The following is a 14,770-nucleotide window of genomic DNA, read 5'->3' on the forward strand; positions in this document are numbered from 1 at the left end:
TTCTATTTATGATAAAAATATTAAATTAGGCAAACAATATTTCTAAATTGAAAAAAAAAAATAATAAAATAAAACCGTTTTCTATTTATTTTCAAATTAATATTTTAGGCAAACAATATTTATAAATTGAAAAAAAATAAAAACGATTTTACAAAAATCTTTTTATATAAACTTAAAATTAATGAAGTGTTAAGTAAAAACGATTTTACAAAAATCATTTTTATAAAGAAAAATTTTATTAATTTTTTATTCATAAAAAACGGCTTTACCAATGTTGTTTTAATGAAAACGAGTTCAGCCTTTATTGGGAATAAAGTAGAAAACGCGCCCTAGACTCAGACTAAAATATTCAACAATAATGTTAGAGGATTATAATTTTTGTGGTTACAATGGCTCAAAATTATCAAAACGACATTATTTTGACGTGTTTTACACCTAAAACAATATCATTTTAACAATTTTAAGTCAAATTGTGACCCTCAAACATTTTTCAATATTCAAAATGCAACAATGAGGGAAATTGGCCCACAGTTCAGTATCTACTGCTCTCTCTCTCTCCTCGCACACACACAGAGTGAGCTTGAAGAATATGTCAAGCAGAAGAGGAAGAATTTCTATCTCTTCCATTATTGGACCAAGAATAGCTTACTGCAATAATTGGCTTTTAGAAGGTACTTCCAAATCGAAATCGAAATTTTTTAAGGTTAATCAACCCTCTTGTTTCTTATTTGTTCTGTTTCGTTCTCTCTCTAACACCACCAAAAACCCTACTTCTCCTCCTCAAGGACGCGAACCTAAACCTGAAGCCTTACCCAAACAACCATGCAATTTGGGTCCCAATCATCTTCATTCTGCTTTAATCTCCTTCAATCGCATGCTCCGAATGCGACCTTTGCCCCCAATTTCTCAATTCAACAAAGCTTTAGGCTCTATTTTGAAAATGGGTCATTACGCCACTGCTCTTTCTCTTATTCATAACAAGTTGCAACAGTTCCAAGGCATTCAGGTCAATATCTGCACCTTCAGCATTGCTATTAACTGTTACTGCCACCTTGGTCGAGTCGATTTTGGGTTGTCTCTTCTGGGTACCCTCTTCAAACGCGGTTATACACCTGATGTAACTACCTTCACAACTCTGATTAATGGACTTATTTTGCAAGATAAAACTCCTCTAGCTGTGGAGTTATTTAAGAAATTAATGAGAACTAGAGAAATTGAACCCGACGTGGTTATGTATGGAACCATTGTCAATGGGCTCTGCAGAACGGGGAACACTATCAGGGCTGTTACTTTGCTTAGGATAATGGAAGAGGGAAGTTGTAAACCTAACACCGTAGTGTATAGCACGATCATTGACAGTCTTTGCAAGGATAGAATGCTGGATGATGCTCTCAAACTCTTTTCTACAATGGATGAAAAGGGTATTTTCCCAAATGTTGTCACTTATACTTCTTTGATTCATGGCCTATGTAATTTTGGCCGGTGGAAGGAGGCTACCGGAATGTTTAGAGAAATGTTGGATAGTGGTATTGCTCCGGATGTTCATATGTATAGTGTGTTGCTGGATGCGTGTACCAAGGAAGGGAAGATGAAAGAGGCAGAGGGGGTACTTGAAGTCATGATACAAAGAAATGTAGATCCTAATGTAGTCACATACAGTGCTTTAATGGATGGATATTGTTTGCAAGGCCAAATGGATGAAGCAATTGGAGTGTTCAATACCATGGTGGCTAGGGGCCTTCACCCCAATGTTTTTAGCTATAACATTCTAATCAATGGATATTGCAAGAAAATGAAAATAGATGAGGCCATGCATCTCTTTCGAGAATTGCCTCAAAGGGGGTTAAAACCCGACAATGGAACTTTCAGTGCTTTGTTACAGGGTTTGTTTCAAACAGGTAGATGTGGAGCTGCTCAAAAACTTTTTAATGATATGCAAGTTGCAGGCATAAATCCAGATTCTCAAACTTATGGTATCGTGTTGGATGGGCTATGCAAAAACAGGCATATTTCTAAAGCATTGTCATTATTCCACATGATGGAAAGCAACAGTTTACATCTTGATATTGTTAAGTACAATATTCTTATTGATGCATTCTGCAAGGATAAAAAGCTTGATACTGCAAGGGCCTTTTTCAATAACCTTTCTTCCAAGGGATTACAACCTAATGTTAAGACATACAATACGATGATACAAGGTCTTTGTGAAGAAGGCCTACTGCATGAAGCCAAAGAGTTGTTTGTTAAAATGGTACCGAATGGTTGTTTGCCAAATGATGTAACTTACAACACTATTATTCGAGGATTTATTGGACAACACAAGTGCTATGAGGCATTAATACTGGTTGAGGAAATGGTTCAAAGTGGTTTTTCAGCAGATGCATCCAATTCTTCCTTTGTCATAAATATAATCTCAACTAAAGGACAAGATCCTGCTCTCCAGGAAGTGATAAAGAAGTTTATGCCCAAAGATAGTCATGGAATGCAAGAGATTGAATAAAGTGCTTAAGCTGTGAAGGTAAATCTACATTATACTAAACGTGTAGCCTTTTATGCTCATAAATTTTTGTCATTTGGTGAAACTCTTTTAAATATGTGCATGGATGTTGCGTCTTGCCTGTACCGGTATGTACTACACTGGTGACAAATGCAGTACACTAAGCGGTACAATATTAACGACATTGGTTATGTTTTATTACACCTCTTCTCTTACACTAGGATGAAATTATTGGTAAAAATTAAATGGGTTGAGACTGATCTCTATGGAAAGAAGATTGGTCATGGAATTGTTTCTTGTGTAATTCCTACAGTGCTATATTAGTTGCTCTTTGCATGAAATAGAAGACAGAGCCATTGTCTTGTTTCAATAAATGACTCAAAGTTACATAAAGTCTGGCTTCTACCAGCTTTTGAATTCTTTTTGCAATGTGCAAATCAGAAAACCCAGCTTGAGAACCATGTAACCTAAATTACTTTAGTTCTATAACATGGATACATTTTTGCTAGTCACCATTTTCATAGTTTTATCTTTCATTCTTTTCATACGTCACTGTTTTTTAATGGAATGCGGATTAAGATGGATTAAGATAACTTAGTGAGCCCCTTTTGCAAGTGTATTTTTAAAATGTTTGACTAGGTTTTTAGCTTGCTTGGTTAATTAGCCCATATTTTGATGTTACCTATTAAGTACTCTTTGGAAGGAAAGATTGGTTTGCAACTAAGGGGTTCTAGTAGTGCTATATGGCACTATGATAAGATTTGGTTATATATAGCTTGCATTTATTGAGCTAACTGCAGATTCGGTTGTTCTCATATGACCCTTGGGGTGATTTTTAAAGTTTTTTGGTATGTATCCTTTTGATATTGGGGCTGTTGAGTCTAAAAGATACTGATATGGAACTGCGACGTGGCTAAAGTGGAAGTGAACTATCAAGGCACAAGTACTAACAAAGTGGATAGTGGCTGCTCAACTGTAGGAGGCCAACTTGTGGGCTAGTTGTGGTGTATGGTGAATTATAAACGATATACACCTTATGATCTCCTTAATCCTAGTTCATTTTGGCATTCCCCTTTTGCATTGCTTTCAGTTTGAACTATGTTACTAGTTGTAGGTGTAGAACACCAGATTTCATTGCTAGTATGTTCAAAAGATGGAAAAAAAAGAAGAAGAAAACCCTTCAGATATCATTTGAATGTCTAGTCAAAGAAAAATATGATCTTTATTAGCTTTGTCTCAGGGCTAGGCTTCTGTATGTTTTCAAATTCAACACTATTATCCGAGGATTTATTGGACAACACAAGTGCTATGAGGCATTAATACATATTGAGGAAATGGTTCAAAGGGGTATTTTGGTTGATGCATCCAATTCTTCCTTGATCGTAGATATACTCTCAACTATAGGACAAGATCCTGCTCTCCGAGAAGTGATAAAGAAGTTCATGGCAAAAGATAGTCATGGAATGTGCATGATATAGAGTAAATTTCTTAAGCTATGAAGGTAATGCTACACCTATGAAACATGGACACGCCAGATTTCATGCCGTGGCGGTGTCTGACACGGGGACACGCCGGATGGCGTGTCCCTTTAATTTAATTGTTTTTTTTTGCAGGGACACAGCGGAGACACGGCGGGAACACGCGTGTTCAAATCTGGACACAAAGAGCAAAAGAGAAGAGTAAAGGAGAAGAGCAAAGGTCAAGAGACAAACCTAGTCTGCGATCCAGTCGACTCGCCTGTCGACCTCCATCCAGTCGACCACCGTGAGTCTCTCTCTCTCTCTCTCGCCTGTCGACCTCCATCCATGACCTCGACCTTGACTCGCCTGTCGACCTCCATCCGTAAGTCTCTCTCTCTCTCTCGTCCCTCTCTCTCGCCTTCCCTCTCGCTCGCGTCTCTCGCTCTCGCTCTCGCTCTCGCGTCGATCGCTCTCTCTGCTCTAATCTAATCTGATTCATATAATATATATATATATATATATTTATTAGGTTTAATATTAATGTATCTATTAGGTATAATATATATATATATATATATGTATTTATTTAATATTAATAAAAAAACATATCTTATATCTTATATTTTATATAATATATATATATATATATTAATCAAAAAAAAAAGTAGATAAAATAAAATAAAAAATTAATAGAATCATATTTATTTAAAAATATAATAATTAAATAAAATAATTAACTTGTATTAAAATAAAAATATTTATATAAAAAAAAATTTGCCGTGTCCCCAGCCTTGTCCGTGTCCCCATTTTTTTAAAATTGCCGTGTCCCGTGTCCGTGTCCATGTCCGTGTCCGTGCTTCATAGTGCTACACACATATTAAATTATATATTATTAAGTGAAGCGCCTTTCTTTTTTCTTTTTTCTTTTTTTTGTTATGGATTGGCATGGGCTTATGCATCTCCATCAACTATTTTGGACTTGTTGCTACATGACTTTGCAACATTATTTTCACATGTTGTAGATTCTTGTAGACTATTCGTTAGTTACCTCTCTCTCTCTGCAGGATTTTAATTCACATGTAACAAATTCAAGTAGATTCTTTTTCAGTCTCCACTGAATTATGTACAAGTGGTCATTTCTTAGGGATTTAGGACAAATGACAGCCAGTGGTACTTTTGGAGATTTCTTTCTTAGGTATATGGTCATCAACTAGTTCTCTGAAGGAGAATTTATGGTATTAGTAGTGTAGAAGATTAAATATCTCTGAATGTGGTGTTGGAAGAGGCATAACTGTTGTGGTATGGTAAATTGGTTACAAATTACGGTAATGGTTGGTCTTTGTGCTCTATGAGATCTATACAAAGCTTGAGAGGCTTTACATGATAGATAAGATTTTCATTGTTAAATGGAAGAAAAAAAATAAAAATAAAAAGATCAATGAATAAACCATTCAGAAGTTGATACTCTTCCCAGTAGTGGGTGAGGCAATTCTTGCATTGTTCGAATGCCTATTGTTGATTTATAATTTCCATTTATGTATCTTGTGCATAATGCTTCATAATTCTTTCACCCTGTCAAAAGTTTTGATTCCCCTCTTTTGAAGGTTCATATCGCCGCTGCTGCGCTAAGCAACCCCACTCACATACGCCGGTGCTGACATAATTCAATGGCAACAGAAAATTCCTGTTGAATTGACAACTGTTCCTTTTCTTCTAAGCTATTTCAAATACAATATTATTTTTATCTTATTCTATTGGTATTTATTAGCACACTATATATTCTTGTGTTGATTGTGATGACTATCAGAAGGTCATTCATGTTTTTGCTCCAATTGAAGGTCATGTACTGGTAATTGACTTGATCAAATAGAGTGTCAGCATGCTCTACAAAGCTAAAGCAAAGGGCCCTTAAGGATCAGGTTTGGACTCATCGATCTAGTTTTAATTTGCACCCTCATTCTGATAATGGTGCGGGGACTTTGTTAAAGGACCCGGGTGCTGATTATGGAGATTATTCAAATCCTTGATGGAGTTTTAAAGGCTGTATCACCTTGGACTGGGAAGGATTCCTTATGGAATCAAGGAATTTGTGAAGTACCTGCAACTGCAGGAGCTTGATCTCTGCTGTTTGTTTCCTCATACAAGGCAAGTGTAGCTTAATACCTAATCATTACATCCCAAGGGAAGCAGCCTTTTTCAGCACAACAAGCATCAAATTATTCTTATTTTTATTTGAGTAAATTACACATTGAGGTTTCTGACACTTTCAAATCTGTATTTAGAAATTTGATTTCTCTCTCTGCATAATAAGAATCAAGTCTATGTATTTAGTAATTTGATTTCTCTCTCTGCAGGTAAGAACAGAGAGAATAAATTTCAATTCATATAATCTGATGAATTTACAACCGTTCCTTTTCTTCTAAACAATTCATATATTGTAGTATTTCCATATCATTCTTTTGATATTTATTGACATTCTTTGTATGTTTGCTTGTGCTGGTGACTATGATGATTATTAGTTCATGTGGTGTTGCTGCTGTAATTGAAGGGATGCATCGGTGGTTTATCAACTGTAGAAATATTCCGTCATGCTAGGAAGAAAATTTGCACATTTAGCTGCAAATTTACCATCAGGGTTTGGTGTTTCATTAGGTATGTTCTAGAGATGAATAAAAACCCTTCAGATTTCATTTGAATGTCTAGTCAATATGTGTCTAATTGTGAGAGTTTCCTTCGTAGTAGAGGTTTTGTGATGTAATAATGTTACGATTGGCTTAAAGGTAACGTTGCTGGCCATTTATCAAAAAAAAGAAAGAAAGTGTGATCATTATTAGCCACCCTTTTGACTCAGAGCTAGTGGACTTCATACTAAACTCCTGTATGTTTATTTATAATTGCAAATAGGCTAGTCTTCTCCTTCATTCTCCCCCAGAAGATTGCCAAGTTCAATGCAAATGCTTACTTGATACATCATTAAATAATAAATATAGATGCAGCTACTGCCGGAAAACATACATCTATTTTGTGCAGGGAAGAGAGGTGAAATTGGTGTTTGCAGGTTGATGTTGATAAAAGCTTTACGGCAACATCCTTCAACAGCTCCATCTTGTAAATAAACGTTCCCGGGTTTCTACACAAATAGGAGAACAAGCATTAATACTAAACTGATTGACCATCAATCAGAGGGTGCATGGGAGTAACTCAGACCTTTTGCATTTGCAATGATTCTAAATGTAACTATATTTTTCTTGGTAGAAACAATATATACTTGGTATTCTTATAGTCTCTGTACCCACTGAAGATTTGATCCACTCAGTTTATAGGCATATAGCATTACAAGTATGTTTTTTCCTATACTGTTTGCAGCAAATTATGATCTCTTAAATGATTCCTGGAGATTTGTTTCTCTTATTTTTGATGAGAGATTGCTTATCAGAATTTTCTTTTTATGAATTTATTGTCAGTTTAGATTTTTAAAATTGGTGATGGAATTGTTGTTATGTCATTATCTATGTTATTCCATGCCTTCAAAGTTGCTTTAATGTTGACATGTCTGTCATTTTTTATTTTTATTTTGGTGTTTGTGTGAATGAACCGTGGTTGTGCAAGACATATATCTTTGGAATAAACAGAAGAAAATCTTTTTGGGGACTTCCAAATGTTCCAAGTTTACTTTGTAGATTTTCATCAAAAATTGGTTTTGAGTTGAAGTTTCATTTGCTCAAATTAGTTTATTTTTTCAAATTTGGTATTTTCAATGATGGCAAACCAAAGAAATGTTACATCTTTTTTTTATTTTTTATTTTTTACAATTTGGCTAGAATTTTGAAGCAATTTATGATGAATGAGGAAAAAAACCAAAAAGCAATTTATGTGGGTTGGAGGGGTCTGACAATGAGTTGCTAATTTGTCTATTGTAGAGCACACGCTAGATTTAACCACACATTTACAATCTTAATGGGACTCATTTTTGTCATGGGTATTCTTTAACGGGAAATTTTATGGTGTGTACTTCTTTAGGGTATATACTATCACAAAAATGTACTATCATGAAGTCTAATAATATTAATTATAAAATGTGCAATTTTAGCATAAATTGGAATAATAAAAATATCTAAAATTTTGTAGTTAATGTTGTAAAAATTTGTTACCACATTTTTTGTTACATCAATTTGTTATAAAGTTTCACATATTATAATTGATATTATAAAATTTGATAATAAAATTATACATTTTATGATGCCCTTAAAAGCATCTCCAATACCAATGGGGGTTGGTTCAAGTGGAAAGGGACTTGGGTCGTTTAAGCAAATGTCTCGAGTTCGAGGCTTTAATCTGGGGATACCGTGGGAGACCTAAAAAAAAAAAAAAAAAGCATCTCCAATGGTGTTCGCTAAAATAGTATTGCCATTGTTATAATTTGGCAATGAATAGAGTGTTTTTTTACCACATTATAACAATGACGCTTCAATGGTCACATACTATTTTGACAAATTTCAACCAACTTTCTCTTTAAATTTGTAGGTGTTATTTAGATATAGGTTTTTTAGTAAATCTTTTTTTTTTTTTTTTGTGACGTTTGTTCAACTCTTTGTAAAAAAATATTATACATTCAGATTATACTCGACTAGACAAATATAAAATAAATAAATAGATAAAAAAAAGAATTGAAAAATTTTCAAAAAAAAATTTAAATATAATTCACCCCACCAAAAAACATACCACTAAATATATATATATATATATATATATTAACTACATTAAAAAAATAAACAATTATCAACTACCCACCAACAACCATCTATTATTCACCAAAAAAAATAAAATTATTAACTGCATTAAAATACACAAAATTGCATTGAAAAATAAATGACATTGCAAAATTAAAAAATATATTCTCCCGTAATTATTCATTAGGATGCAGGGAAAAATAGTAATTTGAGTTGCTGACATGTGCGGACCACTTGACGAAAATCTCATTTTTGCACATTTAATATGCTTTCGTTTGAGGGTTTAAATGAAAAATATTTGTAGTCATTATCAAACATTCTTCCTTTTTGATGTTCAGTTCTTTCATCTCCTGCAATGCTTGAATCTTTTTTTCTTCTCTTTCAACCTTTTTCATTTCCTTCTCAGTAAGGTATTGGTTAAATGTCTCTAACAAATTGTTATACTTGTGGATTTCAGTGTGAACAGTTTCACTTTTCCGAACCAATTCTTTTTCAAATTTTCTACCCATAGGCCTTTTACCCCTTGCAGAGACACTACTCTCACTGATTGGATTATTACCAACACTTGGATTGTTGTTGTCTTTAAGAGAAATGCAGTTATCCATAAGGGATTCGAGGGCTGAATTAGGAGAAAACGGTGTATGTATCCTTGAATTAGGAGAAAACGGTGCATGTATCCTTGACTTCACTGCGTTCGTAGGAGTTACATCTTGCCACCAAATATTATTTTGCAAGATTTGGTAACAATATTCAAAAGCAAATGTTTGTTTGCTTGAAGCATTTGTATCAATAAAATATTAAATTAATTAATTAGTTAATTTTTACATGAGACAAAATAAAATAAACAAAAAACTAACATAATAAATGAAAATAAAATCTTACTATATCAACTTGAGGCATCCCACTTGGGTGTAGATTTTCGACTTGCGCTAAATACCCACGAAATTTGTTGGAAAAATTTATCATTATACCTCATTGAGATTGGATAGACACTTATGTTCTTAACTAATCATTCTGAAGTGAGCAATAATTTTCATAAATTCTCTCTCAAAAGTGAGCATAAGATTGTGAATTGCCAACAATTGGATATTCAAAAATGTAACACCAAGCTTTATAAAGTGCCACATCTTCACCAATGGTGAATGATTATTCTCCCTTTATTTTTGATGAACCTTCTATAGTGATTATGTGGAAAAAAACTATAAATAAAAATGTAATTTGGGAGGTTTGTTGTGAAATGAAATTGAGCAAAAGGGTTTATATTTATAGAATTATAAAATATGACTTCTTCTTTTTTTTCTAAATATAGCCGTTGAGAATTTTCAAAAATTTGACCGTTAATAAAATTTGACCATTTTTTTCCTGTTTCACTTGTGTTTTATTTATTTATTTTTTTAATGAACAAAATTGCACAATAATAATCATCTCAGTCATTGATTATTGAACAAGATCTCATTCGTTGATTGCATAACAATTCAACGGCTGAGATCTTCCCTCTAGAACGATCCTATATCAACTCAAAATAGAAGCCTTTCTCTTTCTCTATCCTCAAACTGATCGGTGCTGAGATGGTGTCTTCTCTCTTTGTCTCTGTCTCTGTCTTGGATCTCAAGAGCATCTCTCTCTGTCCTCAACCTAGTCAGCTGAGATAGTGTCTTCTCATCTCTCTGTCTCCGTCTTTGATCTCAAGAGCATCTTTCTCTTTCTCTCTCTCTCTCTCTCTCTCTCTCTCTGTCCTCAAACTAGTCGGCTAAGATGGTATATTTTCTCTCTTTCTCTCTGTGTCCTCAAACCGATCATTGATCTTTGATCTCCAAAACCAGTCTTCTCTCTCTCTCTGTCTCTGTCTCTGTCTCTGTCACTCTATCTGTGATTTGTATCACCACCACCAACGCCGATCTCCGATCTCTGAAACCAATTTTCTCTCTCTCTCTCTCTCTCTCTCTCTCTCTCTCTCTCTCTCTCTCTCAATGGAACTCCAGTGTTTGAATGAACACCGCTGTTTGGACTTCAATGGAGCTCGATTGGTCTAGGAACAAGCCTTACAAGTCGATGAAGAAGAAACCCTAGAGGTCGATCTAGGTATTTATTTTTTAAATTTGTTTATGAGATTTATATAAATTTGTGAAATTTGGGTTGATTTGTTCTTGACTAATTTTTGGGTTTGATTTGTTCTAAATTGATTCTAAAATTTGTGTTATTTATTTTAAATATTTTCTACTATTTATGAAATTTGTGAATTTGGCAACTCCTTTCAAATTTGAGTTTGATTATGAAATTTGGGTTTAATTTTGAAATTTGGGAGGTTTTTCTACTGAATGAATTCTATTTTTTCAACTGAATTTGAAGCCAAAAATCTATTGATATTTAATGATGTGGCATGTTTGGCACCTTCTATTCAACCTATCAAATTTGAGAACAGAAATGGCATCTACTATCTTTGGCAAGAAGAATAATAGGCCATTGGAGAACCTTTTTTTGTCACTCTTGCCAAATTATAACTTTGGCAGCTCCTTTGACAATTTCATTGGAGATGCCCTAACATCTACGTTGATAACCCATGTTAAAATAATTTTAAAATATTACATATATTTTATTTTATTTTATTTCATACAACATGTGCAACATTTTAAAATTTCTTGAGCCTTGTCGGAATTTTAACAAAATCCATAATAAATTTGATAAAATATAGTCATAATAAATATTGATAAATTATTTAGAAAAAAAAATTATAAAATTTTTTAGCATTTGACCCCTATAACAAAATAAATTTTGAGTTTTTTTATTTTATTTTATCAATGTAAACTTATTTTCATTCTAAATCATTTCTCTATTTCTATTAACTAAAATTGATGAGAAAATAATATTTTAATTATTATATTATACTCAATATAAGTATATAAAAAATGTTTAAAATATCATTTTTTTTAGGACGCTCAACCCATAAAAATTCAAATTTAGATTTATTTTATCCAGAAACCCACACGCGAAACTATTAACCCTTTGTTTGGGATGTGAGTTAACTTTTTGATTTTTTGATTTTTTAGCTTTTTTAGCTTGGGGTTAAAAAGCCTTGTTTGGGATGGGCTTTTTAGCTTTTTTGACTTTTGTGAGAGAAAAAATGAAATGATTATAGTTAGGATATGATATTTTGTCTTATTAACTTTTTAGCATATTTTATCTTTTATGGCTAAAATAGCCAGAAAAAACTTGTGCCAAACATAGCCTAAATCCATGGGGGCATTTTTACGTCCATAAGACCATCTCCAATGGTTACTCAAATCTATTATCAAATTTGAATTTGGCAAAAAATCACTCATTTTCCTGTTCCAACAGTTTCATCAAATAGGTATCGAATCCAAAATTTCACTTTTCGTTTATCAAACTGAGGACCAATGTGCCTTTCATCAAATCATTATTCATAGTCGTTTAATTTTCACCACCAGATGTCCCCTTGGATGACCACCTCAAGGCAAAAATTTGTGAAAAAGTTACAGTGACCGATCGATCCCAGTCGTCTCCCTGGTCATCCACCCAATGGATCCCTCAGATGACCACCTCAAGGTAAAAATTTGTAAAAAATTTACACTGGCTGGTTGACTGGCTGGATATCTGTTCGGTCGTCCACTCGGTCGACTAGCATTCTGATGAAGCTTCAAAAACCTCTATTAGAGCACTTGATATCAAATGAAACTTTTACTCAAATTTTTATTCAAATTTGATGAAAAATTTGATACACCGTTAGAGATGCTCTAAGGATACCATTCTTTAGCTGTACAAACAAACCCATCTCTCTCTATTTCTCCCTCTCTCTCTCCAATGGAGAACGAATGGAAGACTTAATCACCATCGAAGCGCCGTCCGGCGTTGGCCAATCGTGACGCTATTTCTCTTACTCTCTTGTACTTCTTCCTCTTGTTTCTTTTTCTCTTTCTTCCTTCTCTGTCAGTGCTCGCCTTCATCGCTACCTTCAAATCTGAAGACCTCATATATGAATCTTGAGCAAACAATCACTGACTTCACAAAGGGAGTTGGCGGAGAGTGATCTGACCTCGACATTGATGACGATAGTAGAAATGACTTTGCTAGTGCGCTCTTGAAGGGTCGAATTGAAGGATTTAAAGTTTGGATCGAACTTACAAGCGGCTTCGTAGGAAGTGATAAGATCGAGAGTGAAATAGTGGCATTGATTATAACTATTATGTATTTGATTATATCTGAAAATAAAGTTAAAGGTTGTGGCATCCATGGTGAAGTAGATCTTGATCTCGACGATGTTGGGATGCTTCACCATCTTCATTACTAAGATCTCCCTACGTCACTTACTCCATCATCCTAACTTTGTTGCTATGGCTTTTGAGGGTGAAGAGATTTGGCATACAGATAGTGAAATATAAAAATATTAAATATGGAGTGAGGAGATTTGGGACACGTGGAATATAAAAATATTAAGAGATAATTATTGAAAAGTCCAATGTAAGAAAGGTATAAGACAGTAGGTATAGTGGATATTTTTTGTTGGTAAAAAGTCCACCATTTGTGAAATAATTTGGAAAGAAGTCCTTTTGTCAATTTTGGAGGACATTTTGTTTTTAATTTTACATCTTAATTTATCTGTTGACTTTCGTTGACTATCTGTTCAAATTTTTTTCGTATTTGTTCAAAGTTTTTCCTTATCTGTTCAAAAAAATTCTATCTGTTCAAATTTTCCCCCTTATCTGTTCAAATTTTTTTAACTTATTTGTTTAAAACTATATGTTTAATTTTTTATCTATTTAATTTTTTTATCTGTTCGAATTTTAAATATATTTTATTATCTGTTCAAATCTTTCTTCTCTCTCTTTCTTTTTTTCATCCTTATTTGTTCAACACACACAAAAAAAAAAAAAAAAAAATTATTTGTTTGATTATCATAATCATTATCATCGTCATCAACAACAACAACAATAGATTAACAATTACAAAAAAAAAAAGGTTCGGATCTGATTTGGAGCAAAGAAACACAAAGAAATCATAGAGAGAGACAGAGAGATAAACAAGAACACTATTCTTCAACTCATCAAATCTTTCATGTCTTCCTAAATCAACATTTCTTTCTCACTGTGGATACACTTTTAGTTCTGTGGGACTTCACAATCTGAAACAAGCTCGACAAGATCGTCCGAATTGGCAACAAGTTTTGCTTCAACAGCGACTACTCCTTCCTATGAGGCTAAGATTAACTGCTGGAGATGTGCAGCTTTACTAAGCACCATGGTAGGCAAGATCTAAATCACTCAATGATCATGAAGTTGTTGAATGATCATGTCACACATTGTGGTCTTACCAGAAGCAGTACCTCTCGAAACTCCTACTCAATTTTCACAAAACATGAAAAATCAAAATACCACTTCATCAAACTAAAATTTATTTCGCATCAATCGTAGCAAGAGCGTAGCCCTAAATATATAGTGAATAAAAAAAATAAAAACTAAAATCATTTTAATATGTGAGAAAATTGAAGAAAATAGAAAGAAAGCTAGCAGACTTTTGAGATTTTCTAAGCAATCAAACAAAGAATGTGAAAATAAATTACCGATGACAAATGGTTGTTTGGGGGAGTTAGAGTTGGCTAAGGTTGAAGAAAGAGATCATCGAGATCGTCAGTGTCATTGATAGTTCACTCGGTGAGATCATCAGTGCCACTGATAGTTCACAATTTGTTTATGATCGTCGGTCTCTCTCGGAGCAATGTTAGAGGTGGTGATAGCGACAGAGAGAGAGGGTTAGGGTTCATATTGGAGGCGGTGGCAACTGAGAGAGTAGGCAGTGGTCTAGTAAAAGAATTACTTCACAACCTCTACGAAGAGGTTGAGGCTGTACGGTAGAGGAAGGGACAGCGGTTGTGGCAGCGCCACCTAAAAGTTCTAATCGGTGTGGTGAAGACGAGAGGAGAGAGATAGAAGAGAAAAGAAAGAGAGAGAGGGGTTTGGTTAGGGTTTTTCTTGGAAAACTATATATATACAGGATAGTTTAGTCATTTTGCAACAGCTTGTCAATATTTTAGAGTGTAGACCTTTGGCCGAAAAAAATTCAAAATTGGA

General features: G+C 33.8%; 1 protein-coding gene across 5 annotated transcripts; it reads left to right on the top strand.

Annotated features, from left to right (window-relative positions):
* Positions 1-518: 518 nt before the first annotated feature.
* LOC114320308 (uncharacterized) lies at positions 519-7,311 on the top strand. Of its 5 annotated transcripts, none has more exons than XR_014342086.1 (3): positions 519-2,518; positions 5,796-6,102; positions 6,477-7,311. XR_014342086.1 is itself a non-coding variant. In XM_028267476.2 (2 exons), the coding sequence occupies exon 1, from the start codon at positions 590-592 to the stop codon at positions 2,498-2,500; it is 1,911 nt and encodes a 636-aa protein (XP_028123277.2). In that variant the 5' UTR covers positions 529-589; the 3' UTR covers positions 2,501-2,518; positions 5,562-7,311. The 5 variants fall into 5 exon arrangements, 2 of the variants coding, with proteins under 2 accessions (XP_028123277.2, XP_028123276.2); XR_003649781.2 differs by having other exon boundaries at positions 529-2,518; positions 5,796-6,609; positions 6,988-7,311; XR_014342085.1 differs by having other exon boundaries at positions 529-4,339; positions 5,796-7,311.
* Positions 7,312-14,770: the final 7,459 nt, after the last annotated feature.

Source organism: Camellia sinensis, chromosome 10 (genome assembly GCF_055761805.1).
Source record: "Camellia sinensis isolate YWXY chromosome 10, ASM5576180v1, whole genome shotgun sequence".
Classification (NCBI taxonomy): domain Eukaryota; kingdom Viridiplantae; phylum Streptophyta; class Magnoliopsida; order Ericales; family Theaceae; genus Camellia; species Camellia sinensis.

Bases quoted from the DNA above. Each gene is read 5' to 3' on its own strand.
- LOC114320308 (XM_028267476.2), top strand. From the start codon at position 590: ATGTCAAGCAGAAGAGGAAGAATTTCTATCTCTTCCATTATTGGACCA.